General features: G+C 59.8%; 8 protein-coding genes across 8 annotated transcripts; 4 read left to right on the plus strand and 4 right to left on the minus strand.

Moving 5' to 3' along the window:
• Positions 1-568: 568 nt before the first annotated feature.
• THITE_2106203 (uncharacterized protein) lies at positions 569-5,307 on the minus strand. Its single transcript, XM_003648533.1, has 2 exons — positions 2,512-5,307; positions 569-2,435 (listed from the first exon to the last, which is right to left on the minus strand). Exons 1-2 carry the CDS (start codon positions 5,128-5,130, stop codon positions 882-884), a joined length of 4,173 nt encoding a protein of 1,390 aa, XP_003648581.1. The 5' UTR covers positions 5,131-5,307; the 3' UTR covers positions 569-881.
• Positions 5,308-8,114: 2,807 nt separating this feature from the next.
• Positions 8,115-9,320, minus strand: THITE_2106207 (uncharacterized protein). Its single transcript, XM_003648534.1, has one exon. The coding sequence runs from the start codon at positions 9,206-9,208 to the stop codon at positions 8,300-8,302; it is 909 nt and encodes a 302-aa protein (XP_003648582.1). The 5' UTR covers positions 9,209-9,320; the 3' UTR covers positions 8,115-8,299.
• A 627-nt stretch (positions 9,321-9,947) lies between these two features.
• On the minus strand, positions 9,948-11,046 carry THITE_2152641 (uncharacterized protein). Its single transcript, XM_003648535.1, has 3 exons — positions 10,585-11,046; positions 10,121-10,479; positions 9,948-10,062 (listed from the first exon to the last, which is right to left on the minus strand). The coding sequence occupies exons 1-3, from the start codon at positions 10,718-10,720 to the stop codon at positions 10,015-10,017; spliced, it is 543 nt and encodes a 180-aa protein (XP_003648583.1). The 5' UTR covers positions 10,721-11,046; the 3' UTR covers positions 9,948-10,014.
• A 746-nt stretch (positions 11,047-11,792) lies between these two features.
• On the plus strand, positions 11,793-12,515 carry THITE_2169126 (uncharacterized protein; the record flags this gene model as incomplete). The annotated part of the gene is made up of 1 exon (XM_003648536.1): positions 11,793-12,515. A coding segment is annotated over exon 1 (575 nt), but the record flags the coding sequence as incomplete, so codon positions are not given.
• A 3,096-nt stretch (positions 12,516-15,611) lies between these two features.
• On the plus strand, positions 15,612-18,002 carry THITE_38345 (uncharacterized protein; the record flags this gene model as incomplete). Its single annotated transcript, XM_003648537.1, has 1 exon — positions 15,612-18,002. One exon carries the CDS (start codon positions 15,612-15,614, stop codon positions 18,000-18,002), a length of 2,391 nt encoding a protein of 796 aa, XP_003648585.1.
• A 1,253-nt stretch (positions 18,003-19,255) lies between these two features.
• THITE_2106215 (uncharacterized protein) lies at positions 19,256-23,155 on the plus strand. Its single transcript, XM_003648538.1, has 2 exons — positions 19,256-22,092; positions 22,170-23,155. The coding sequence occupies exons 1-2, from the start codon at positions 19,349-19,351 to the stop codon at positions 22,975-22,977; spliced, it is 3,552 nt and encodes a 1,183-aa protein (XP_003648586.1). The 5' UTR covers positions 19,256-19,348; the 3' UTR covers positions 22,978-23,155.
• On the plus strand, positions 23,156-24,800 carry THITE_2106217 (uncharacterized protein). The gene is made up of 4 exons (XM_003648539.1): positions 23,156-23,537; positions 23,597-24,319; positions 24,401-24,446; positions 24,507-24,800. Exons 2-4 carry the CDS (start codon positions 23,807-23,809, stop codon positions 24,545-24,547), a joined length of 600 nt encoding a protein of 199 aa, XP_003648587.1. The 5' UTR covers positions 23,156-23,537; positions 23,597-23,806; the 3' UTR covers positions 24,548-24,800.
• On the minus strand, positions 24,801-25,929 carry THITE_2106220 (uncharacterized protein). The gene has a single exon (XM_003648540.1). The coding sequence runs from the start codon at positions 25,777-25,779 to the stop codon at positions 25,054-25,056; it is 726 nt and encodes a 241-aa protein (XP_003648588.1). The 5' UTR covers positions 25,780-25,929; the 3' UTR covers positions 24,801-25,053.
• Positions 25,930-26,321: the final 392 nt, after the last annotated feature.

The following is a 26,321-nucleotide window of genomic DNA, read 5'->3' on the forward strand; positions in this document are numbered from 1 at the left end:
TCCCCATGCTCTCTGCCATCGCCGCCCTTGGAGTCCGATGCTGGGATGCTTCCATGACATGGCGTGCCCAGTTCGACTGTTTATGTCATGGGCCGTTTGCTGTTGACGCTGTGCACCAGAAGAGGGGGCAAAAAAGAAAAGAAAATAAAAAAGAAAACAAAAGAAAAGAAATAACTCCAAGGCAGCCCTCTCGAGTCACCACCCCCACCCCCTGAGTGGGTAATTCTGAGATGCACAGCCCCCTTCCTGTGTGCATCTGGAAGCAGGCGATGAAGTCCTCAGGTCCGCTTGCCAGGGGTGCACAGCGTTCCAGCCATCATCGGATGGCGTGTGGTTCAACCGGTGGGATGACAACAGGGGTGAGATGGGGTTTCCGGAGGTGAGGACCGAGAGAAACCACACCACACACTGCGACTCCGCGCACAGGATACGGAAGCACAGTCAAGCCTAGTCAGGCAGGGAAGTTAGGACACATCTATTTCGAATCAGCTGAGAACCCTGTTGTGGCATTCAAGGCCTGTGTTGAAGAAGAGCTGACGGAAGCAGGAAACGGGATGGCCAGAGAACCAACATCGAACAGAAGAGTATGGCGGGTAATGAACAAGACTGGGAGAACGCAAGTACCACATCCGTGAGGTATGTAATGAATGCAAGCTCATGATCCGATCCAAAGTAGGTTTGTATTGCCTGGGCGAGAAGCTTTCCAACGTGTTACAAGAAGGTATGTGAAGACTTAACCTCATCGCCAATCGACTCGTTGTTTTACACATCCAAAAAATGTATCCAAAAAGAAGGAGGCAAAGAATGTAAGAAAAAAAGTAAATACAAGAATATGAGAACGAAATTTCCAATCGCGGCGTAGATTTGGCGCCGCAAAATCGCTAGGAAATGCTCGGCCTCTTCCTCCGGGTAAACACCTTGGACAAGCCATTCGCCTCGTCCCGCTCCGCCAATCCAGGTAGCTGGTTCCCCATGGAGGCCGCACCAGCGGGTGGCCCGGAGTGCTTCAGAAACTCGGCCAAATCGGATGTGCCCCTGTTCGTGACCGAGACGGGCTCGCGCGGCACAAACTTCTTCATCGGCACCCGCCCACCCACGGCGCCAGAGGAGCCGGTCATGGTGCTGGCGGCGGATCTGGACGACGTTCGCAGGGGTGGCGAGTACACATCCCCTCCGGGAATGTTCACCTGAATGGGGATGTGGCCTGCCTTCCCACCGCTGCTAGCTTGGCTGCTCAGGCTCCTCGATGCCGCTGGTGGCTGCGGGACATCCGGACTAGCGGGACCGGTCGACCCTCCATTGCCGAGTTGCCCGCTGTCCCGCCTTGTAAACCTAGCCATCAAGCTCGGAGCACTGGCCTTCTTCTTTGGCTTCAACATGTTTCGCGTTTGTGCAGTGTTGAACGGCTGCACGGTCGGCTCCGGCGGTGGCGCGTAGTTGTTCAAAAAGTCGATCAGACTCTCCTCCTGCGTCTGCGCTCTCTTTCTACGATTTTGCACCGGCACCGGCACCGGCTCCTCATCCTCTTCGAGCTCCTCGTCACTAATGTCGATGGCGTAGGGGTCACGGACCCGGCGAGTCTTACGCTTCGGCATGGGCATGTCAACCTCCGCGGCGTCGTACGACGTTGGTGGCTTGTTCCTTGTGAGGAGAGCGCTGTGGGAGTTGACCGATGACTGGATAGAAGGAGGTACTGAGGACTCGGTGGCATTAGTGGACGCTTGGCTGCTCCTCATGTCGACGTCACGGAGCTGGGCGTCCACCGCTTTGCCTCCAACGGCATTTGACATTTGATCCGAGTCCATGGTGGTCCGAAACGGAGCGACCGCCCTCGGGATGCGGTGGTTACCGGGAGCACTCGGTGGCCCGCGCCGGATGAAGTCGATCAAGTCGGAATTGTCATCCTTGTAGTCGACAGCAGCGCCGCGAGCCTGGAGCTTCGGCCGATTAGGGTTGCTGGTCGTGGATGTCCGTCCGGTTTCGATGCTGACGTTTGACACTGAGCCTGGGTGTCGTGTTCGCCCTACCCCTGGGGATGCGTTGAGCGTAGCAGCCGCGCTGCCCCCGGCGGGACCAGTCGAACGGATAAACTCGGCGAACTCAGCGAGGGATTCGCGGCCTAACCTCGCGTCTCTCGCTTGAGGCCCGTTGGCGGCGCGCGGCTTTGACGGCATGGGGGGGATAGACCGGGGCACAACTCCGCCATGCTTGCCCGCGGCCGCAGGGAAGTTCTTGTTGCTCTGGTGCCCGTCCGTGACAGGGTGTGTTGGAGAACCGGATGAGCGCGTTGCCGACGTGGACGGCCTTGCATCGTTTCGGTGGACCGACGAGGAACGAGAGCGGGACCCGTTCTGCCGAGCCTCTTCGCTCTTCCTCGTCTTTACGGAAACGACGGGGCTGCCGCCGGCAACGGACCTCGATGGTTGGGATTGTGGCTGCAAAGACGCAAGTACGTTAGCCCGGTTCTCGAAACAATGCACGGAAAGGAAATGAAGAGGAAGCTGTGCTCACGTCGAGCTCGCGCATATTTTCGGGCGTGAGCGTGTACTGGATGGTTTGGTCGCTCTGTATAAGCTCCTCAAAGTTCCGCGCCATGTCAATGCGAGCTTGCATGCCGTCCTCCGACGTCCGTACAGGTTTGAACTTTGTCGATGAAGGCGAGCCAGAAGCATGTTGCTGCTTGCTCCGTCCAGCTGAAGGGTCGCGAGGCCGAGACGACGATCCCTGGGATGGGCTGCGAGGGCGTGAGCGCTCCACTGACACTTGACCGATGGTTGCTGGCTGGCGCAAAGCCGAAGTGTTGGCAACCGCCTGTCTCCCAGCGCTCCGGTCGGGAACAGCAGGGGGAGGAGGCTGGGCAGCGGCAGAAGATCGAGACCGCAGGCTGTCGGCCCGAGGCGGCTCCGGGATTTCTCTTCCCTCCGGCAACACCGGCATCGACTCGATAAAGAAGGTCCCATTCGTGGACGACGCTGTCGACACCGGAGATGACATGGCCGGGAGTACGGTCACCTTCGTGGTAGGCTTGGCAGGGATCGATCGCTCCGGGATGCGGTCCTGGAGAGCAGCCCCAGCTGGTTCGTGCCGGTCCTTGGCAACTGGCGGCGGGGCGGCTGGCGATACAGGAATAGCGGGCGATACGACATATTCCTTGTCGGCAGCCTCTTCTGCCTCGGAGATGGAGGCGCTCGCCGCTAGTCCGGACCTGTTGGGAACGCTGACACTCAACCTGCCACCCGACGCGCTGTCTGGCGGCTGCACCGGCCGATCCTCTTGGGCCGGAGGAGTCACCGTGCGGCTGGTACGGGGCGGGCTGGATTGGCGGATCGACTCGGCCACGGCCACCGAGTTGCGTCGCGAGCCGACCGCCGGGCTGCGGGGGCCGGCCACGTCAATCAATCGGGCTGAATGGATGCTTGGGGTCCGAACTGGGAGGTTGGTGTTGATAGAGGCAGGCCTCCCGTGTTCAGACGACCCGGTTGATGGGCTGTGGCCCAAGATGGATACCCTCGACGACCTCACAATCCGTGGCTCCTCAATGGACACCTCGTCGTCCACGTCTTCTTTCATCTCTTCATCTTCGGTGGCGTATTCATCGGGTCCGGCGCGGGCCCCGGGCTCTCCCGCCTCATAAGCCACTACCGTACCTGCAGGAGCATCTGCGGCGGCACCAAGCCCTTCAGGACCCTCCGCCGCGGGGTCTCCAGCTAAGCCCACGGTGCTGCGTTCATCATGTTGGGTTTTCGCCGCGGTTACATAGCGAGAAAGGGTGGGAGCTGGCAGCGAGCTTGAGCGTTTCCGAGCGACCAATGGTCGACTTGGCGCAGGCGTCGCGTGCAACTCGGGCATTCCACTAGACGGAAGGATCATCATACTCTTTGGACGGGCCGGCTCATTCACGTCTGCAGTCCCATCGTCCGCGCTTTCACCCTCATTGTAGAGCGCAAGGCCGGGCACTTCGATTTCAGCAATGTCGTTGGGCCCTATCGGTAAGGGAACGGCTGCGGCAACTAGATGCTCCTCCAAGGGCTCCCGGGAATCTTCGATTTGCTTCTGAGCGTCGCTCTCCCCTTGCTCGATTTCGGCATGAGGTTCGGGGACAGTCGCGGGAACGGCGGGTTCCGCAGCGGTGCTAGGCGAGCGCAGATGACCAGTCGCAGAGCGCAATGAATCCCTGGAGTAGGATCGGTTCAAGCGGTCCGCAGAGCCAACGGCAGGCGAGCGGATCTTTTTCTTCCACGACCTCCACAACCGACCCAGAGTCCGATCAAGCGCGACGCGCTCCATATCGAGGTCCTCGACGACGATGCGCTCGGCAACGCCGGTCGGGCTCCGCACGCCATCTTTGAGGTCCTTCTCGTACTTGGAGCGCATGCGGTGATACGCGGCTTGGCCCGCGACGATCAGCGCTTGCTCGCCCATGAATTCCAGGATGGAAGTCAGGAAAATGGCGACGGCGGGAGACACGGCCTCGGAGAACCTATCGTCGAGACCGGTATCGAGATGGCCCTGCTCCATGTAGTAGTCCTCGTCTTCTTCCTCCATGTCGCCCAGCGACGAATACACCATGCAGCGGAGGCGCGTCCTCTTCCAGGCCAGTTCCAGATCCCAATTGTTCGACGGGACGGGGTCGCGCGCGTGGGCCAGGGTGGCGTCCTCGTCGTCGCCGCCGAGATACTCTCGGAGCTCCTCATCGGCCTGGTTGATGGCATCCTTGGCGAGCTTGGGCTTCAGAACTTCGGACACTGCCGGGCGCAGGGCATGGAGGGAGGTGCTCCGCGACACGGAGAGGAAGTTGAAGAGCAGCTGATCGAGAAAGCTGTTGACCAGCTGCAGCGCGGCGGGCGACACGGCAGCGGTCTCGCCCGACGGCTCAATGCCATGCTGGTCGTACCATGTTTCGGCATGGCTGTCGTGGTCGTTGGTGACGATCTGCGAGGCGGCCGAAGCGGCGATGAATGCCGGCTCGGGTGACACTGACAGCGGAGGCGACATCAGGCTGTGCGCGACGGTCGACGGCCGGTCGCTGGAGATGCTCTGCGTCCTCGATCGCGACGGCATCCTGTGCGGAGTCGAGGGCACAGCCGAGGACGGCTGGGACACAGCCGGGTCTAGTGGGGAGGGAACCATTGGGGCCGCCATGACAAACAGGGCCGGGCCGGGGCCGGCACAGTACACATACAATTCCGAACAAGGCAGTAAGGGAAGGTTTAGTTAGCGGGACGCCGCCGCTGTTCTGCTGCCGCTGCTGGAGGCCGTCGACCAATCCGCGCAGCTCTGGAAGTGGGTGCCAGGGTGGCGGCAGCACCACGCATTCGGCTGATTCTCTCGTTCCGGCGTGCAAAAGCTGGTGAATGCAGGTGGCCGGCTGCCCAGGTCTTGCGGAGCGTGAGCTGCGTCGTGGTGTCGTTGATAAACAAGTACTGTGGAAAATGCACCAGAGAACGATCGACGATCGGGACGGAAGGGATTATGGAATGGCAGAAACTGGGTAAGCTGCGGCGTTCCGATTCTCGAAGGAGCAAACTGCACGGTAGTATCTCTTGTCAGCCGATCGATTGCGATTTGCTCGCCGGCGCAACTGCGGCGGCGGGACTGAAACAAAAGCGACAGTGGAAGCTTTGACAGAACAGGCAGGCGAACACGTAGAGAAGCGACGGGAGCGGGAAAGATGCGGTCAGGGACTGGCTGCTCAACAACGAGATTCCGATGCGTGCGCCTGTGTGCTGCTGCCGCTGCCGCGGCTAAGTGGCACATGATGCATGTGCGGCCTGAGTGTCGCCGTTCAGACACCCGGAAAAGCCGGCGCGTGTCAGCAGCAGCACTCCTCCGTCTATTCGACGCCGCGGGCGCACGTCTGAGGCCATCAGTAGAGCACCCGCTCGGATGGCCGAGGCCAATGCTGGATGCCGTCGTGAGAGGAGGATTGCTTCCACACGGGTGACGGCAGCAGAAGCGAGGCCGGGGGCAGATGGCGACCAGGGGCTGGAGCTAAATCAAGAGGAAGGAGCTTGAAATGGGAAATGGGCTTACTGGGGGATTGTCGAGTGTCCACGTTCCAGTGTGTTTACACTACCTAAGCCAGCAGCGCCACTCATGAACAGACCGAGAGAGATTGGCGTCCGGCTGGTGCCCGGTTGGTGTTGCACAAGCAAGGGCGGCGACGAAACGGAAAACGGCCTGTCGTGTAATTGCGAACCAAAGGGAAGGCAGAACTCGGAACACGTCGAGTGCGATTGCGTCGGCGCAGCGAGGCGGGTCGAAGGCACAGCGAAAGGCAAAGAGCGCCGAATCGCCCGCGTGCAGCAAAGCCCGACACAGTCGCCACTTGCACAGCTTGCAGAGCTGTGCAGGATGACAGCCGAGGGCGCTGTCGAGGGCTGGGATGGAGTTCAAGCGAGATTTCGCTGTCCCTGTCCCGACTCCTGAGCTCTGGGTCCTCCACCGCCCAGCTCCCAGAGCGGTCTAGTGCGGAGAAAGGAAGGGGTAGTTCTGAGATGGATCTCCACTTGTTTGAGGCCCATGCAGGTGGACGTTAAAGAGGTCCCGCCAAGACTAATTTCGGCCAATTGTCGGCAATGTTTTTACAACGTTTTTACGCAACCCCGATCGCCAAGGCGTTTGCACTATCGCCAAGGCGTTTAAGCGGTTAGTTCGGTTAGTTCGCTAGGGGTGCGGGGGGCGGCACCAGCCCCCCGCTAGTTAGGATTTAGGTTAAGGTTAGGATATAGATTATAGTTAGAGTGCGGGTTATCCTCGTTTTCTTTTTTTTCGATTTGGTTGAGGTATCGTAAAGTTGTTGTTGTTGCGAGTCTTTGCGATTTTGCATTGTTGATATTCGAAGTTGTGGCGGCCCCGCTCACCCTTGGCGATTTGTAATTACTTGTACGCGGCAGTCTCCGAAATTAGGCTTGGCGGGACCTCTTTAACGACGACCCCCATGCATCCATGCACCGGCAGGGTCCCAGCCCCTGTTTTCTTGGCTTCCATTACTGATTTTGGAAATGGGCAGCGGCCAGGTTAGGTGTAGCTCCGTACCGTATTCCATTATCTGTACACTACAGCGTAATCAACATCCTCCGTTCCGTGCTTGAAACTGCGTGTTGCCAATGGCTGGCTGTCCAAATCAATCGCCCTTGGCTTCAATTTCTTGATTGTGGGGGATCTAAGAAACCTGGAAGATCTTGGGATGTGTACAGTCACCCCTGACCTTCGACGAGTCGACCCAAATGTCCCTTTGCAGTTGGCGCCGTTAAAGTTGGCTTCCAGGTTACACTATTCCTTACCTGATCGAACTATCGTCTCCAGCGCTGTTCTGGTCTCAATCGCCGACACTAGTGAGGAAGAACGGTTCCTGTGCAGCTAAATAACGCAGATGAGGATCGGTGCAAGGGGTATGATTGATTTGAAGAATCCCTGATGCTATCATCACCCGACTCCAGTGTGGTACGACTACCCACCTAACCCAGTAGCCACGTGCAAAGCAATTCACAGTACGCTCCATACAGAAGTTCATACATGAGGTACCTAGAAAGAGCTGCATTGGTCCTCTGCCGTGTGCTAGGTATGGTATGTACAATGTCTTCCGTGGTGTGTAATTGAACCCCGTTCGCTGTTTCGTACTGGCACTACGCGGGAAAGCAGGTCATCTTCCATTTCTACTTGATCGCCAGACGGCACGTCTCTGACCGGGATTTACAGAAGCGGGCAGAGACCGGTGTGGCCTTGCTGACCCGATGTTTTTTTACCCGTCAGCAGCTCTGATCGGCAGCGCCAGAGGGTGAACTCAGCTGCCTGCCACCCTGGAAAGAGTATCAACCTACACAGGACACAGCGGTCAGTCACACAGGAATATCTCACTACGAGCGTGATGGAAATTCTCACCAGTAATGCCTGAGTTGCGACCGCTCGCTCACACAGCATGCTCATACCGGGATAGAAAGACACATAGGCAATACATGGCTGTTGAGCCAGCGCAGTCCACACCAGGGTGTACAGTACAGAGAACGGATCAATTACTAAGGGAGCCCTAGTAGAAACAATAAGGCAGCGGAATGAACAAGAGGGAACGGCAAGAGGCTGACTGCTCTGCTCTCAACCGCTGTGCGAGCGTGTCGGCCAGCTTTCAATGTGTCGCCTTCCCCTTATCAACCGTGCCGGGCTTAAATACTTCCCCGTTATGCATTCCTCAACATGCCCGAGTTAGAGCAACCGAGCCAAACCGGCCACCAGAACAGTCACGGCACTGGCCTGGCCGATGCTGTTGCGCGTGTTGCACGCCGCGACGACCAACAACACGCTACACCACCTGCCGGAGCTTTGGCTTCCCTTCACCCTTGTGGGATGATCCGCCAGACTGATGGCGGCGATGTTCGGAGGAGCCATGCTTAGACCACCCCTTTCCGCCCTTTTCTCCCTTGTCCTCAGACTCGCAGTCATCGTCTCCGTGCTTGTGGCCACCACCTTCGCCTTTACCCCCGCCTTTACCCTCGCCCTCGCCTTCACCCCCTCCTTTGCCTCCTTCTCCCTTGCCCCCCCCTTTACCGCCGCTGTCATGTCCGCCATGTCCTCCCTTCTCGCAGCCGGATCCTTTCCCAGAGTCTCCGCCTCCCTTGTCGCTATCTTCGCCGTCATCATGCGATTTGACCGCGGCGAACGGCAGCTCTGCGGCTTGGCCGATGGTCTCGGACTTGCCGACTATTTCGGCGGTGCCTTTGCCTTCGGCGTGGCCCTCTGGCTTTCGCTCGTGGCCGTGGTCGGGCTTAGACTTATGCTTGTGGCCGTGATGGTGGTGGCCGTGATGATGACCATGATGATGACCATGATGATGGCCGTGGTGGTGACCGTGGTGATGGCCGTGATGATGGCCGTGATGGTGACCGTGATGATGACCGTGATGGTGGCCGTGTCCGCCCTTGCCGCCCTTGCCACCCTTGCTGCCCTTGCCGCCTTTGTCGTCGTACCCGTCGTCCTCGTCGTCGGGCTCGCCCTTGCGGCTGATGGCGGCGACCTTCACCTCCTCATCGCAGGACTCAATTGACGGGTCACAGTCGTCCGAGGATGAGCGAACGGCAATTATGGGAGCCGAGAGGGGAACAGTGGTGGTCGGCTGGGCAGAAACGACCTCGGCCCGCTTGAGTGGTGGAGAGGGCAAGGCGGAAACCACCGCTGCCAGGGCGGCACCGAGGGCGACAGATGAGGCCTTCATGGTGGCTTAGAGCTCGGAATGAATGTACAACACAGAACACAGTTGGACTTGGAGTCTGGCTCAGTGAAAGTGAAGCTCGTCTGTCATGAAGGGAAAGGATGAAGAGACAAGCTGAGACAGCACACAAAGGGGGCCTTTAAGTAATAGGTAGAGCTCCTTCCACCGTCTCGCCTCTCCGACTCGGGCCCCAAGCTCGAGACGATATCCTGGTCTTGGACTCACCCATGGATCGTGAGCGTAAGCTCTCGACATCATTGCTCGGCGCGGTTTGGGTCATAGGGAAGAGGCAGAAATATCATCAGGTCGTCATGTATCAGCGTGGGAGAGCCAGTAGGAGAATGCCGGAGCCAGAACCTGGCGGAGACATGACTCGTTGTAGCTTGTGCGCGTGTTTACAATCCGGGGACCAGGGGCAACCGAGACCCGCACACACGTTTACTTATTATCCACAATCACCGTCCTTGCAGTCGGCTGCGGACGGCTTGAGAGCACTCCACCGCTCACAAAGCGAACGATCCCGGGCCCCTTGCGAGCTCTGCCCGCCTGGCCAGACTTCAATTGGAACCTTGGGTTGGCTCGTCAATGCACTGATGGCCGTCCTGGTGCCAGGATCTCCTGGGGATCAGGTTGGACAACTGAGTCTGATTCCCTGTTCGATTGCCAATCTGTCCTCGCAAAGGAAGTGCCAGCAATATCTCCGACCATCGACGCTTTGACCGCACGAGCACCGAAGGTTGCTCACGACCATTCCCTGATGACAACCTGACGCATCTCTCGACCGCAAGCCCTGCTCGTGCTCTCGCTCCCTAGTCTTCGGGCCCTCCAGAAAACAAGCCCACACGCATGCGGTGACTCTGTCAACGAGGATTAGCACAAGTTCGAGACACAAGCATAACAAGTAGAGGGGCTCACAAAGGGCAGTTTCGGAATTATGACGGCCAGAACAGCAAGGAAGTTGATGGTAAAGTAGGCCAGGTCGTAATGGGTATAATGTGTGCTCAGGAGGAAGAGCACGATAGGCACGCTCAGCAGGAACTTCTTGGCGGGGGTGTATTGGGCTCCATCATCGATCTGCTCCCACATGTTGAGGTTGTCATAGGCTCCCCCGTTGAACTCGAAGGGCACGCCACGGACGTAGTGGAACATGATGTACGAGCCAAACATGTACGTGATGTTGGTCAGCGTCCATGACGTTTCCTGCGAGACGCCGGGTATACTATCGTAGAAGATCTTGAGACAGAGTATGAGGACGAGGTGGATGGTCCAGGCACCTGCCGTGGGAAGCCATTTGTTAGCTGAAGAAACCGGTTTGGAGGGAACGCAAGTGGGCGGATGCAGAGCACGGCCGGCAGCTCTCCGAGGGATCCCTGGCGTACCTTTCGCATTGACCCAGTCCGCGTTCAGATTCGGCAGGGCTGACTGATCACTGAGCTGCTCAATGGGCTCGGGCGGTTCGTGGTAGACCTGGAGGATACTACTAGATCTCCTCCTCCTGCCGGTCTTGTCCGTCATCGTGCCTTGCGTAGCCCCACGACGCGGAGGGTTGGTGCCCGCGCCGTAGGAGACGGTGCGAGAAAGGAGAATTGGGGAAGACAGCTTGGCGGTGTTTGCGGTCGCCGCGAGGTGCGACGCTCAGGCGGGACCGGGCGAATATGGGACAGATGGCGGATAGAACGAGCGTCGCGAACGGGGACGCTCCGGAGTCACACGACGGTGGGTGACGCGGCTGGGGGTGCTTGGCTGCTGACGGCGTATGATGTCACAGCAGCGAGTGAAGGCCCCTAACGCAGCGACAGAAAACCAACTCGGTCAGAGAGGGCCAGCTCTCGGACGACGCCGCCAGAGTCTTGTGTAGCAGGAAGGTCGACACAGCGCGACGGACAGGGACGGAGAGAAAGAAGTCAGGTCCCCTGGCTCCTGCGGCGGATGACGGTTCGAGTGAGCGTGGCCGATTCTGGACAATCAAGCGGCGTCCCCAGGTGTCCACGTTGCGTGACCGACGCAGCGGGATATTGGAAAGGAGAACCTAACAAAAAAGCTGCTGCTGCAACGTCGAGTGCTCGCTTCAGGTATCCGGATGGAGGGACCAACAATGGACGCTGGGAAGCTGCGTGGATGCAGGTGGCAATCTGGCCAGAACCCGGCGAAATCAAGGAGCACGAGTTCTGGAAATATGGGGGTCCAGGTATACCTCCACTCTAGCGCACTGTCGGAGATTGAGAGAACATCGAGCACTACGGAGTATTCCGTTGGAATAGTGTCATAACAATTCCATTTCGCCCTGGCCTCGTATTTCCGGGCGGGTACGGTATTCCCACGTGCTGGATGCGCAGAGAGTGGAGCCTGGATACTTGCTGGTTTGGGCTATGACCCGCACTAAAAATTACAGGCAGCTCTTGCGGGGCGCGCAAGGTTCTGCACTACCGAGGTATCAACTCGATTTCAATACACAGGCTCGTCAGACCAGGCCGACACAAACGCCCATCCTGAAAACGGCGGTAATTTCACTGCCATCAACCACCTGGATTCGCCACAAGCAGTGGACTGCGGCGCACAGGGGACTCTCAGCCTGGAAGCGGATCCAGCGAAGCTGGATAAATCTCCATCTCAACCTCTCTCCGAAAAGAAACGCGCAGCCTCCGAGTTCGACTTCAACAGCGTTGGTGGGGAAGGCGCGGACAGCAGAATGGAGCAGCAGGAGGATACAGCTTCCCCCCTGCTTACGGCGCCAGGACGGACTGCGCCTCTGAAGAAGGAAGCCGAAACATCAGAGCCACAGTCTCCAGGACTCGAGCCATCTCGGGGAGATCCAATTGCTGCAGAACCCCACCCAACGGCGCATGCTGGATGGAATCAGGGTGTCAGCAGCGGGCTGCGGACGTCGTTTGCTGCGTCGAGCAAGGGGATGTCCCGCAAGCCATTGTCGCGACGGGTTTCAGTATCTCCCCCGCAGCCAGATGCCCAGCTGATCGAGGTTGGCAGCTTAGCCATGCCTCTGGGTGATCCGGGATTTGCGAGACCGAGTCGTGAAAATGGCTGGCAGGACAAATTCCAGCAATGGTGTGTCCGGCTCATGGCTCTGAACAAAGAGCAGGAAGGAATTAAAGACGCCGGCCTTTTAAGGGAGGCCTGGAATTTGTGGCTGGAGACCCGGGTGACGCTCTCGCGTGCTGCCCGGACCTCTGCTATGCAATCAGCAAAGGACATGAATTTGACGTCTGATAAGCTTCAGGAGATGTTCTCCGAGGCCCTGCACGCTGATCCCGGAGCTCCATGGCCTCGCTCTCCTTCAGAATCCGAGCAGTCGGCGGCGTCTCTCTCGGAGCAGCAGACCTGCGACGGTACGCGGCCAGGTAGCAGCAAAGCGGCATCCCTGGCAAGCCAGGACACGAACGAATGGAATCTGCCGCCCTCTCAGACTCCTTCCAACTTCGATTTCCAACAAAAGGATCTGCGTGGCTGGGAGGAGAAGTTTGTGTCTTGGTGCAAGTTGCTGAACCGGCTGAACGCGGGAAAAATCAAGGCCGACTCGAATCAGAGGCGAAGTCTGGTGACGGATGCATATAGGAGATGGATCGACACGATCGACGGGCTGTCGAAGGCGAAAGCTGCCGCTGCCCGGCGAGGAGCGGCCCGTTACGCACGAAAAAACGGTGCGCTGCTCGCGGCAATATTCTCTGGCACTTCACCTCCCGGGGTTGGGGATATCGAGCCCGCAGAATCTACCCCTCTACCACAGGGGGATTCGCTGACTAGCCCAGCAACCACCACCGCCACCAGCCCGCCCGAGGATGCCAGCGTTGGCTCCCTTAACACTGCGGTGGCTGAATTCCGCGGGAGATACTTCCCTGGCATCGATTCGGACGAAGTGTTCTGTTATATGTGCGCATCACACGGCCACGACGCCGCCGAGTGCCCAGCGATGACGTGCAGGTTCTGTGGCGATGCCGAACACCGGTCATTTGGCTGCCCGCAGCGCCAACGATGCACGAAGTGCAGGCAGCTTGGTCACAGCCTACGTTCTTGTCGAGAGAAGCTGGCGCTCCCACCGGACGAAATGGAGTGCGCGTTCTGCGAATCGCGAGATCATGCAGACGCGGCCTGCCACGAGCTATGGAGGAGTTTTTCGGGTCTCGCCGACAAGGTTCGCAAAGTTCGGTCTCTACCAGTCTACTGCTATTGCTGCGGCGGCGAAGGACATTATGGCCCTGCCTGCGGCTTGAACCCGCAAAGAGCGAAGGAAGGCCGGTGGGAGACGTGGAGCCAGACAAATTGTGAGCGATATCTCGATCCCGCTTCCACCGAGGTGGCGATCGTCTTTAGCTCCTCCCACAACACTTATCCCGCCTCCGAGAGGCCGGACCTTGGCAAAAGCATCGTCCCGAAGAGACACATTTTCTTCGAGGAGGACGACGATGACGATGAGGCTGAAGAGTTCATTCGGCCTCCCGTGCAAAAGAGCGCACGGGTAGGGAACATCAACTTTGCTGGCCAGGGTACCGGGGGGAACCGTGGTGAGAGGCGGCCAAGCAGTTTCAACGACAGGAACGGCAGATCTGGACAATATGATACGCAACCCCCGCTGCCTCCTGGGCCGCCTCCTCCCTTGCCGCCGCCTCCTCACTCCCAGGGACCACGAAGAAATGGTGGTCGGCGAAGAGGCGGGCCAGCCAGGTAGTGAAGCTGGAGGTCGCTCCTCTGCGCGGGTCAGCAAACTCTTGCTCACACCGCCTCCACCCGTACCTCCGCCCGTACAGATGTAACATTTTGATATGTTCAAACTGCGTACTTGTACATACATACACGGCAGAGATACGGCGGCGCAAGCCGCCTTACGGGCAGATGCCCACACCAAAGAACATCGTCGAGTGCTCGAAGGCAAGGGCACCTCTCGCGTCCAATTAAACGGCTCACCTTGGCTGCTGACTAGAACACTCGGAATGCGCCATTTTCATTTGGTCGCTGCTGTTTGCGGCAATGTTTCATGGCGGGCGGGCTCTCGGCCTGTCAATGGCGGTGAGTGGTGAGGAGAACGGTGAGAGATTTACCCGCCACAGATGGGCTGAGTGGGAAGGTGGTCGGTTGCTCTGCAATCTGAATGCCGGGAGGCGGGGAAGAAGGCAATGGAAGAGAGAAGTCGACAGCCTGGAACCGAAGCCGACGCGTCCGACTCGCGCCGTCCTTGGCGTGGTGAGAATCTCGTCCCCATGCCAGGCGGACTGGACAAACGAGGTACACGGTAGGGCGATCGCCCATCGAGCGGCGGGTCGGGGGTTACCATTCGAGGCACACATGCAGGCACATGTCGAGGTCGAGCGGACGTCGGCCTGTCGTCTGATTCCCGCAAGCGTCGGGGCGCTTATCCTCTTTATCAGCAGCACCGCGCCAGTTTCGCGCGAGACACGCGCGACGTGGGCTGCCAAGACCCTGTCTGCGCGCTGGAGAGGCTGCGTGATTGGCCCTGAGGCGCGGTCTTCGCAGCCACTCTTCTATCGATAGCGCTTCCCCAGTCCTACCCCGCTGCCCCGCTTCTGCACCTTCCTGCAGATTGTTTCTTGTTTCATGCCCTCCCACTGGATGGGAGAAGCCGGCCTAGAGACAGCTGCAGCCGGCCGCATTGGTGCCATGCACGAGAATTGCCGTCCGGCCATTCATGTGGCCCGGCGCGGTCCGCCACGTCGGGCGCGGTCGCGGCGACCTGTCCATTCCCCTGCTGCCCACCGGGCTCAACCCAGTTGTGCTCCTGCATGCCGAAGCTGCGCGATGGCTCCACGACGGATTGGGGCAGTGACTCACCCGCCACCACTCGTTTGCAGCGCTCAACGGTCTGGAGAGACGACCGCGGAGGCACTCCCGCCCCGTCGCGAAATCGCGCAAAAGGGTTGGGGGAGCGGGCAGGGTGGAAGGGGGGAAGAAAATGCGGAGGCTGTCGGGGAGGTAGGACGGAGGTCCGATGTTCTCTCATTGCGTCCGTGGGTGATCCAACATATCAGGATATCTCTTGGGATGTTTTTATGTCAATGCCCTCCCCTGATCAAAGCTTTCCCCTCCTCGTCTCCTGATTTCTCCGGCACTCATCCATCTCTTCATAGTCCCCGTGGCTCCCTGGCGGCGCCATCAGTGAGTGCTCGTTCAGTGAAGTTGAAATCACCATCTCTTGCTCTCGCTCCCTCGTTCCAGCTTTTCCCTTTCCTAATCGGTGCCGTCGTATCTGTGTCCGTCCTGCGCCGTTGAATTGTCCCCAGGCCGACGCCTTAGCCACAGAAAGCGCTACGTGCTGAGGCCGCTGTTGAGCATTTCACCATCAAATCAACAATCTCTATCACTGGTTGGAGCTGGCAGTCTCCTTGTTCGCACGCTTCACGCTTCGACCCGGCTGTCGGCTTCACGATATGCAAGCGACATGGCGACCAACCCACAAGCATTCTACTGCCTGTGGCAGAACGAGAACATCCGCGAGAGGCTCTTCGAGCTCCTGTCCAAGCAGGACATCTGCGCGGTCAGACTGGCCAACTCGGCCTGTTGCAACCTGGTCACCAAGCGGCTTTTCCTTCGAACCCACTTGACCTTCACGGCGAACAGCTTCACGAAGGCTAGCAGGCTGGACGCCCTCTCGCGCATCGGCCACCACATCGAGCACCTGACCTTCTACTTCCCTCATTCCAACGCCACCTTCCTGCCTCCGCTGATCCACCCGCAGTCAGGGGAAGAGATCTCCTTCATGTATAGCCCGCCCACGTCTGCCAAAGCCGTCCTGACGAGACGGAAGTATGGCAACTCGGAGTTGGGCGAGATCCTGACCCAGCAATACCCGCCCCTTTTCCACGCCGCTACGCATGTGCCCTCCTTCATTAGCGCAATGGAGCAGATGACCAACATGCGGCATCTCACCATCAAGACGCCCGGACAGGACCCCAGGGAGCGATATCGCCGGAGCATTGTCGACTACGCGCTGATCAGCTTGCGCATCTCACTGGAGCGCGCGCCCCTCACGAAGCTATCGAAGCTCTCGCTGTCGGGGGTCCATCCGTCTGCGTTTCAGTACCTCCGCCATGTCCCGGGCATGGGCGCATCTCCGTCCGCGGCACTGCGCTGGCGCCAGATTCGGAAACTATATATCTCGGCCGAGTCATGGGACTTCTACGGCCCTTCGCCCGGCCTGGACCAGCTCAGGATCATCGAAGACTACATCCGAGCCTTTGCACCCCAGCTCGACAAGTTCTCCTTCACCTGGCTCGGTCGCAGGGGCCCATGCCCCATTGCCCTGTCCGACGACCCGCTCTTTGCTCCGCCGCGGAGCAGCAAGAAGCTCTTCAACGAGGTCACCAGCCCCATGTCTCCCCTGCCGCCGCGGCCGTCGCCCAGGATGTTGGCCATGCCCCGTCTCCGGTCCATGTCGGTGCGCAATGCAACCATGAACGTCCAGCAGCTGCGCGTCCTCGTTGCGAGCCACAAGCACACGGTGCGCGAATTCGATTTCGAGAACGTGGCGCTCATCCGCGGCGGCAGCTGGGACGAGGCGCTCGCTCCGCTGACGGAGAACGGGAGCAGCGACGCCTGGTCGCGCCATTCCGTGGGTGCCAGCGATAGCAGGCCCGGCACGGCGCGCTCCAATTCGTCCGGGTCCGCAGTGGTTAGCTCCGTCGACGACGAGCAGCTCCCAGCCTCGTCGGCCGCCGCCGAGGCGGCGAGCCGGGAGCTGTTTGAAGTCGACTTGGAGGGTATGGTGTTCGGCGGCGCGAACGACGTCGAGGCGTTCGAGGCTGGCGTCGAGGAGTGGGCGCGCGGCGTTAGTGCTGCCGCGCAGCAGAGCAGCCGGCCCAACTCCTCCGGAGACAAGACAGAAGACGACGGCGGCTTGGCGTCTGATATCGAGGCCGCGAAACAGGCGAGCCAAGGGTTTACCACCAAGCTGAAGAAGCGGCGCATCCGCAGAAAATCGCGGAAACACAATGGAGAAGAAGCCGTCGAAGAGGAAGGCCGGCGCAGCAGGGACGACCGGGTGAGCGAGCGCCGCAGCGACACCCACAGTCACCACAGCCATCACAGCCATCACAGCAGGAGTCACCACAAACATTCTCGCAGCGAAGACACCAGTGACCGGCTCTCTAGCAGGGATTCTCATAGGCGACACGGGCGCCACCGCCGGCACCACTCAGAGGAGATGGTGGAGATCCCGTTCATGCCCGAAGTCATCGGCACAGATGACGAGGCTTACCAGCCACCGGCGACGCCGCGGCCCAAGATGGACATCAGCGTGCCCATCCTGAACCCGGAGCCGCTGCCCGTGATGCTGCAACCGACGGTATACGACCCGTCAGCTAGACACGGCCCGCTGACGAGAACGCCGGACGCGTCGCCGTCGTCTGACGACGGGCTCTCCTCGGCCCAGCGCTCCATCGAAGCCGACCTGCTCGCCGAGGCCGAAGAGGCCGCGGCGCGGGCCTCGGCCCTCAAGCGCGCCAAGGAAGCGGTCATCACCAAGCTCTCCCGCGAGTTCTCCAAGCGCAAGGCCGACGGGAGCGACGCGCGCAACAAGGAATCGGCCGCCGCCGCCGCCGTCGCGGCCGGGCTGTCGGCGCTCAGCTTCGGCATGAACCTGCCCGCGCATCACAACCACCACCACCACCACCACCACCCCCGCGGCCTGAGCTGCGCCTCGTCATCAAGCGTGGCCTACCGCCTCCGCGAGGGCTTGTTCGGGCGCAGCATGGCCCATGTTGCCGTCGCGCCCGACCACCGCAGCCTGGAGAGCCAGAGCGCGTTGGTGCCGCTGATATTAAGTCGGTCCTAGGGGGGTTGCGGAGTGTACACGGGGAACCGGTGGAGTTGTGGTACAGGCGTCTTGGTGACATCGGGGGACGTGGGCAAGGGGAGGGGGGAAATGGGTTTCAGGCTTTACGACTTGTAATGATCCTTTCTTTTGTCCCTCTACGACGCGATGTGATCGCTTTCATTTGTTGAGGGTATGATGATTGATGAATCAAACCAGCAAACTTGATGGAACCTTCGCTGATGCTAGCAATGGTCCGAGTGTTGAGGGGTCTCGAGAGTGCGCACATTGCGCTTATGCATGGAGAACCGCAAACGGTGGGGTCCGTTCGAGCGACGCAATGTCCCTTCCAGCCAGAGGACGGAATAAAGGTACCTCACTACCGAGGTACCTGAGTTTGATTACTAAACCAATTGGACCAGGGTGCCACTCTGAAGGCATTTACGCAGGTAGTGGAGGGTTGTGCATTGTGCACAGATCAATCCGTGCCTGGTACTTCCATACTCATGGGGCGTCGGTGCGTGCGAGGGCTGTTTTTCAGTACACAGGTAAGCACCTTCAGTGTACTGAGTAATAACGCCGTGAGCTTTCCATGGGTGAGGGGTCGGCAATTCGACATCGCAGCCCTCAATTGATCCAAAACGGATCCAAGTTGAGTCGGTGGGTCCTACTGCACGGCAGGCCTTGCCGGGTCCGTTCTAGATCTGTCTTAGCGCCTCGGAGCTGACGAACCGGCCAAGGTTCTCCAAAGGCCTGGAACATATGGGGCTGGCCCGGCTACATCTCCCGCAACCGAACCCACTGATGTTCTGCTGTTCGTTTGCCGATCAATCCGATCTTCCAGCGCACCGCGAAGCATCAACCTCGACAGAGGCCCAGATTTCGGAGAACTCTGCTGGTTGTCTGTCGTCCCGGCATTGACACGACAGCAGTGCCGGCGGCGGCAGCGGCGGCGACCGCGGCTTGTGCAATCGGTCCGCTTTGCGATGCAGGCTCCTGGCCCAACGGCTTCTGAAAGTCGTGCTGCATGCACCGGGCAAGACGAGCACCGCGAGCGCGCAATCTGCGACCACGACGACCTAGTCGCGATCCGTCACTGGCCAGCAGTCCGTCCGATACGACGGCGACGGCGACGGCTCACGCCCTGTTCTGCTAACTCCTTGCCGCTTCAGCCGATCTAACACGACCGCTGGATAAGGGCTGACGCGGCAAGAGAGGTTTGCGCCGCCCCTCCCCGGGCCTCCGCGAGGCTCTCTGCCGGCAAGGCCACCATCCGCTTGCTGGACTGTCCCTGGGTTACGCGACAGGAATATGCGTCGGCCGTGGCGTTTCCGCTCAGACTGTGCCTCGTAGCCTGCTGCACGAAGATGAGGGTTGCCATCCGGGAGCAGCTCGCTGTGGTTGCTATACTCACCGTCGGAATCGCTCTCGCCGTTGTCTCGATCCCGACATGGCTCTTCGTCAACAACTTCGTCGCCGGCGTCGAGTCTGACAGCCTCTCCTTGACTGCCTCTCTCAAGGCTGCGAGGATCGGGTCCGAGATCAGCCTTATCCAGACGACCTGTCAGACCATCTCGACGCGGCTGTTGCTCCAGGATGCCTTCAAGAAATTCTACAGCTCCCAGGTCAACAACGTATCTACTGGCGGAGACCCATGGGAGGCAGCGAACGCCGACCTGGCCAGTGCGCTCAGCTCGACCGGCTTCTCCGGCCTTCTGCAGGCTCGTCTGTACTCCCGCAACACCACGGGCGATCCCAAGGGCCTTCTCAGCATCACCGGCACCGGCGCCACCGATCCTGCGCCCATCTTGCTGCCGTACAAGGCCCCCAATGGTTCGCAAGTCTATCTGGGTGATCCCGAATATGGCTTTCCACCGTCGCTCTATCCAAATATCACCTATATTGACCTCAACCGGACCCTTGATGGCCTGCCATCCGTCCATGCTTTCTCTGCCAATGTGTTTCCGGGCGTGTCTCTGGGAAACGGGAGCGATTCAGCCGGAGTCTTGCTCGGCCCCTTGGTGGTCAATTCGACTTTTGCCTTAATCTCCATCACGATTCCTGTGCGTGATATTGTCGAGAACGGCTATACGCTCGGGTACATGACGCTCGTCGCCACCGCCCGGACGCTGGTCGACGTGGAGCTCTCTCGCGAGGGCCTGGGCCAGACGGGAATCGTGCTTTTCGTTGGTTCCGTTAACCCATGGAACCATTTCGGGCCCCCACTTGCCGCAAGCAATGCAACCTGGGTGCCGCCGCTGGAAGAGTTCAAGCAAGAGGAGGTGCGCTTCATCTTCCCGCCTCAGCCGGCCGATGGCCAGCCGGACCGGCACACCCAACGGAGCTTCGGTTCGGGCCACTTCAGCGAGCCTTTCCAGCTACGCCAATATCCGGCCGTGCTCGACGTTCTCGGGAAGAAGAACCCCAATCCCAACAACGCCACAAGCATGCTGTCGACAAAAAACGAACAAGGTTATTCCGTGGCGGTAGGCGTCGCGCGGCCGCAGACCTCGCTGGTCTCCTGGGCCGTCGTTGTGGAGCAAGACAGGAGCGAGGCCTACGAGCCAATCAAGACGCTGCGGTCCATCCTCCTAGGGTGCGTCTTTGGAACCCTGGGCCTGGCGCTGCTGCTGATCTTTCCCTTTGCGCACTGGATTGTCATGCCCATCAGGAGGTTAAAAGAGGCCACGGAGAACTCGATTGCTCCTCCGGGGTACGAGGACGACGAAGACGAGCTTTTCGACGAGGAGAACCCCAGCTCAGGTGGTGGGACGGCGTCGGGAAGGTCGTCGGAGAAGGGGGTGCTGGCAAAGATGCGCCGGAAGATGCGCCGAAGGCGAAGGGGAAGGCTGCGGCGGCAGGGTACCGCAACCGAGGCGACCCGCCGGCAGTTCAAGATTCCCGCCAAGGTTGAAGAAGGGAAACGCTACGTGACCGACGAGTTGACGGAGCTCACCCAAACCTTTAACGAGATGACCGATGAGCTGCTGAAACAATACACGTTTCTGGATGAGAAGGTGGCGGAGCGGACGAGAGAGCTCGAGATCAGCAAAAAGGCGGCGGAGGCCGCCAACGAGAGCAAGACCCTGTTCCTCGCTAATATCTCGCACGAGCTTAAGACGCCGCTGAACGGTATCATGGGAATGTGTGCGGTGTGCATGGAGGACGACGACATACACCGGATAAAGCAGTCACTGAAGACGGTGTACAAGTCGGGCGATCTCTTGCTGCATCTTCTCGAGGACCTGCTCAGCTTCTCCAAGAACCAGATCGGACAGCAAGTCCGTCTCGAGGAACGAGAGTTCCGCCTGGGCGATATACGCTCGCAGATCCTGGCGATTTTCGACAAGCAAGTCCGGGAGAGCAAGATCAAGTTCGCCGCCAGCTTCATCCCGACTGAGAATCTAGATTCGAGCCCAAGCCCGGATCGGCAGACGAGCGTGGATACCAAGAGACTCCCTGCGCTCGGACCGCCCGGAGTTGGGAGGCTCAAGGACATGTGCCTCTGGGGGGATCAGCACAGGATTTTGCAGGTCATCATCAACCTTGTCAGTAACAGCTTGAAGTTCACGCCGGCCGGCGGCAAGATCGACCTCAGAATGCGCTGCGTCGGCGAGGTTGAACAGCCGAACGATGAGAGCCGGTCGTCGTCCTTCTCGAAGACGGGTTCGAACCGGGCTGGGCGCACCAGGCAGCGGATAGGATCCGTGTCAACCCCTTCGGCAAGTTCTAAGGGCGGGCATGCGTCGATCTCGCCGGCCAACGGCGGGACCGCCCTGGCCATCAATCCCCTGGACCCGAAAGCCACGTCGCACATCTATGTACGGGAGCGGTCGCCGACGCCGCCGCCGCCGAACGCGAAGACTTTCCTGTTCGAGTTCGAGGTGGAGGATACCGGGCCTGGCATCCCGGACCATATGCAGCAGAAGATCTTTGAGCCGTTCGTGCAAGGCGACCGTGGGTTGAGCAAGAGATATGGCGGGACGGGCCTCGGCTTGAGCATCTGCTCTCAGCTAGCTACGCTCATGGGAGGCAGCATCTCCCTTAGGAGCACTCCGGGCGTGGGCACGACCTTCACGATGCAGATTCCGCTCAAATATGTCAAGGACCAGTGAGTCGGCAAGCCCATCATTTTTTTTTTTTTTTTTTAACGTTCGGGAAGGCGACTGAGACTTTGGCCTCGTGTAGCACGTCGAGCACGGCATCCAGCAGTATAAAATCTCGACCGCCCAGCGCAGGCTCAGCCGATGGCGAGGCCATGAGGAACCCTGCCCCGAGGACTTCGGCAGAACTTCAACGCCAACCAAGCCCATCTGGGGTTCTGGACCAGCAGCCGCGGCTTGTCGGACTCAGCCAACCCTTCTTCGCTGCAACACCGAATTGCCGGCTCAGCATGGAGGACCAGATGGCTGCCATCGACCGGGCCATGGCGGTCAAGGAATCCGGGCAGGGAAGGCTGCGTGTGCTGGTGGCCGACGACAACTCAACCAACATCGAGGTGTTCAGCAGACTGCTGAAGCTGGAGGATATCTACGACGTCACCGTTGCCAAGGACGGCCAGGAGGCGTACGACCTCGTGAAGGCGAACATGGAGAACAACCAGCACTTCGACCTGATCTTCATGGACATCCAGATGCCGAATCTGGACGGTCTGCAGTCGACGCGGCTGATCCGCAAGATGGGCTACTCGGCGCCCATCGTGGCCCTGACGGCCTTCTCGGAAGAGAGCAACGTCAAGGAGTGCATCGCGTCCGGCATGAACGAGTTCCTGAGCAAGCCGATTCGCCGGCGGGCGCTGAAGCAGGTTCTCGAGAAGTTCGCGGCCATCCCGGAGGAGTCGGAAACCGGGAGCACGAGTCGCAAGACGACGCCCAACAAGACGCCGGTGGGCACCCCGGAGAAAGAGCCAAAGGACCCCATCGCGGATGGGGCTGTGGTGCCAAAGATTAATGGCGCAGGCCGTCCTGCCCTTCCTGCTGCCGTTGAGACGCAATAACATTGGCAGGGGTCCTAAGGACCCCTGAGTCGCGGGCCGGCTGGGCCGAGGCCCTTACTGGAAGCAACCCTGATTCGGTTCGCCTTTTTTGTGTACATTCTTCCATCTTGGTTCCTGTCTTTATCTTGAGCGCGGTTCAGCAAGTAGCGAGCGAGGCGTTTGGGGGCCGGCTTTGTAAAACGGCGTATACGGCGTCTTGGACGGTGGGCCAACCGCGACTCGGCGGGATTGAGAACTTGGGTCTGGGCGATGGGAACAAAGCGACGCGGGTTCTAAATGTACTGCAAAAGGTATTTCTCGCGAGTGTCGGGCCGTATAATGCGGATACTGAGGATACTCGGCCTTGGTTTTCACGCATGGATCGCGCTGCATGTGTTTTCAGGGTTTCTTTACCCCAAGCGCCGTCCTGGGGATTATTGAGGTTCCGATCGGCGCTCTATTACCGAGGCCACGTCCCGGGCCCCCGCATCCGACATCCGCTCGAAGGCCGGCAAGAGTGGGGACGGCATTGGGCATGGAGGCGTACTTCCATACTGGCACACAATCTCTTGCCGGACCGAGTAGGTGGATGGACCTTCCGGTAACGGAAAGACGGCGGGCTTCCTGACCTCATCACTAGGGATCTTACCTCCCTGGTGATCACCGCACACTCCCCAGGCTCCATCGCCCATCCGCATTGTCTGTCTTGCGGAACCAACTTTGTCTGTTTGCTCATCTAAGTCATCCATCCTACTCACCCAAGCCCCTCCCTCTCCCAGATCCCAGTCCCAACCTCATCCACCTCAATTCCACAACCCTACCACCACCAACAACAAACGAACCCCGCACGATGCGCCTGCCCTACGTGCCGGACCCGCCGCCGACGAGCACGCCGGAGGAGGCGGCGATCGTGGAGCGCATCCGGGCGCGGCGGGCGCCGCGGCCGCTGCAGCCGCTGGACCTGGCGCTGCTGCACGCGCCGGCGGTGGCGGACGGGTGGAACGCGTTCCTGGGCGCGGTGCGCACGCGCACGTCGCTGGCCGACGACGTGCGCGAGATCGTCATCGCCCGCGTCGCCGTCGCCAACCAGGCCTGGTACGAGTGGATGCACCACGCGCCGCTGGCCGAGCGCGGCGGCGTCAGCCGCAAGGGCATGGACGAGGTCGTCCGCCGCGAGGGGGAGCTGCGCCTGTTCGAGGAGGATGGGACGCTGAAGCCGGCGCCGGAGGGCCTGACGGAGAAGCAGTGGGTGGTGGTCTGCTATGCGGACGAGATGACGAGGAACGTGCAGGTGCGGGAGGAGACGTTCGCGCGGTTGAGGGAGCTGTTTGACGAGAAGGAGGTGGTGGAGATCACGGCGACGGTAGGGTTTCTCTTCTTTTTCTTCCTCTCTCCTTTTCGGTCTCTGGGGGAGGAGCGAGTGCTGACTGATCATGATTGCCAGGTTGCTTGCTACAACTGCGTCAGCCGCTTCTTGGTGGCCCTGGATGGTGAGTGTTCGGTATCTCTCTGGCTACAAGTAGCATGTAGCGGGCTGACAGTCACGGCAGTGGGCGAGAAGAACGGACTGGGGCCGGATGCGGTGCATTAAGCTATCATTACGGTTTCTCGTAGATCCTCTCTGAAGGCTGGAGATCCAATACATGTGGCCGCCCCGGCCGGTTCCAAGGAAGCGCCAAAATGCCGGGTGTCCGAACCACTGAATCGACGAGTATGAAGGAGGTAGCGTGGGAAATGAAATGCGAGAAAATCAATTAGACAGCAACAACTAAGAGAAATACAAGGAATATGGCAGGCGAGACAGGGCTGGTTGTATGTGAAGTGAATATGTAACTGCTTGGAATCGTAAAAGGGGTATCTCGTGATGTGACAAAACGCCGTACGTAACTCGTCCCAACCAACAACCAGCTCGACTTCCTCCTGTGCGCCAACCGCCATGCCGTGATCATGCATTCGTTCATACATTCATAAGGGACGTGAGTTCGTCGCATCGTCAAGGGTCATATCTCGTGAGGAATGTTTGTCGTGGACAGACGACAGGTATCGGCCGACCAGTGCATTGACACCCCGAAGGCAGGCAAGGATGTTGGGCCGCTCTCACGGTGTTCGCGACATGGCCAGCTCGATGCTCGCGTGTCTCTCTCGTAACAGGGGGCTCCTCTGCAGCTCCTGCACCACGCCGACCCAGCCCTTGCGGTGGTTTCCCTCGACATTCTCTTGGTGGCCAATCGCTTGCACTGTCAATCGTCGCAGCGGAGGCTTCGCCTTGATGCTGTCGGCCAGAGCAGCCGGCAAGCCACCAGGGCGCGGGGTAAGGGGAGCGTCCTCCGTCTTCTCCGGGTCGCGCGGGCCAAGATCCTTCTTAGCCGCCGTCTGCTGGGCCGCCACGCCGGCAATGATGCTCATGTGGACGACGAGAAAGCGCATCCTCAGAAGGTCGAGGCGCCGCACCTTTTCCTCCAGCCGGAGCCGGTGGCTTGCCCAGCATAGGCGTGCACCAACGCGCAGCCGCGGGTCGTCGTCCCCAAGCAAGAGGGCGTTCAGCTCCTCACGCAAGTCATCGCCTCCGCGCTGGATCTCGCGCAGCAGCCGGCCGAGCCGGAGCTTGTCCTCCAGGCGCTGGACCTTTCCGATGTCGCGGTCATAGGACTCGTTCTCGGCGATCGAGCTGTCGACGGCATCGAGGAAGGCAGACACCTCGCTGGGGGCATCCAGGTAGGCCAGGGCGTAGCGGCTGACGATCTGGGCGAGCACGGCGAGCGAGAGCAGAAGGGCGGTGAGCGACAGCACCAGGATCCACTGCCCGGACGACGAGTCGGTCATGGTAGAAGACGCCGCCCGAGCGGCTTCGAGGCATCACTAGCAGCCCGGGACAAGAGGGCGGCGCTGGTGCTGATTAATGACGCCGGATCGCACATCTGGGCGGGTTTTTTTTGTGGCCAGAAGCGGGATTCCGCCGTTGTGGGCTGTCATGGGAAGGTGATGACGAGCCACCCCCCCGGAACCGGGCCTGCTTGCGCCCCCTCCCCCGCCATCCAACAACCCACTACAAGCGTGGCTTGAGTGCTGTGATTTCCCGGTCACCGCCCTGGGCTAAGAAGCGCCGAACAGGGGTCGCAGCCACTATCGCATTATGCCGGCCAAACATGGAGCCAACAACGCTTCCCTGGTCCGGTGAATGTTAGCGTCTTGGAAACTTTGATGGGCAATCAGACCATGCGGCCCAGCCCTTTGATGGAAGAGCCGAGTCATATTAGGGATGCGAAAGGCGGTAGAGTTCCGCTGCCACGAGTTGTATCCGATGCGGGCTGGAGAGCGTCATTCAGAAAGTTAGGTAGGTAACTGCCCGCCCTGCAGCGCTATCA

Source organism: Thermothielavioides terrestris, chromosome 1 (assembly GCF_000226115.1).
Source record: "Thermothielavioides terrestris NRRL 8126 chromosome 1, complete sequence".
Classification (NCBI taxonomy): domain Eukaryota; kingdom Fungi; phylum Ascomycota; class Sordariomycetes; order Sordariales; family Chaetomiaceae; genus Thermothielavioides; species Thermothielavioides terrestris.

Coding starts and splice junctions, on each gene's coding strand:
- THITE_2106203 (XM_003648533.1), bottom strand. CDS start 5,130: ATGGTTCCCTCCCCACTAGACCCGGCTGTGTCCCAGCCGTCCTCGGCT. Junction 2,436..2,511: donor AAAATATGCGCGAGCTCGAC/GTGAGCACAGCT, acceptor GCGTCTTTGCAG/CCACAATCCCAACCATCGAG.
- THITE_2106217 (XM_003648539.1), top strand. CDS start 23,807: ATGCGCCTGCCCTACGTGCCGGACCCGCCGCCGACGAGCACGCCGGAG. Junction 24,320..24,400: donor TGGTGGAGATCACGGCGACG/GTAGGGTTTCTC, acceptor CATGATTGCCAG/GTTGCTTGCTACAACTGCGT. Junction 24,447..24,506: donor CTTCTTGGTGGCCCTGGATG/GTGAGTGTTCGG, acceptor CAGTCACGGCAG/TGGGCGAGAAGAACGGACTG.
- THITE_2106207 (XM_003648534.1), bottom strand. CDS start 9,208: ATGAAGGCCTCATCTGTCGCCCTCGGTGCCGCCCTGGCAGCGGTGGTT.
- THITE_2106220 (XM_003648540.1), bottom strand. CDS start 25,779: ATGACCGACTCGTCGTCCGGGCAGTGGATCCTGGTGCTGTCGCTCACC.
- THITE_2152641 (XM_003648535.1), bottom strand. CDS start 10,720: ATGACGGACAAGACCGGCAGGAGGAGGAGATCTAGTAGTATCCTCCAG. Junction 10,480..10,584: donor GGACTGGGTCAATGCGAAAG/GTACGCCAGGGA, acceptor TTCCCACGGCAG/GTGCCTGGACCATCCACCTC. Junction 10,063..10,120: donor TAATTCCGAAACTGCCCTTT/GTGAGCCCCTCT, acceptor CCTCGTTGACAG/AGTCACCGCATGCGTGTGGG.
- THITE_2106215 (XM_003648538.1), top strand. CDS start 19,349: ATGAGGGTTGCCATCCGGGAGCAGCTCGCTGTGGTTGCTATACTCACC. Junction 22,093..22,169: donor CTCAAATATGTCAAGGACCA/GTGAGTCGGCAA, acceptor GGCCTCGTGTAG/CACGTCGAGCACGGCATCCA.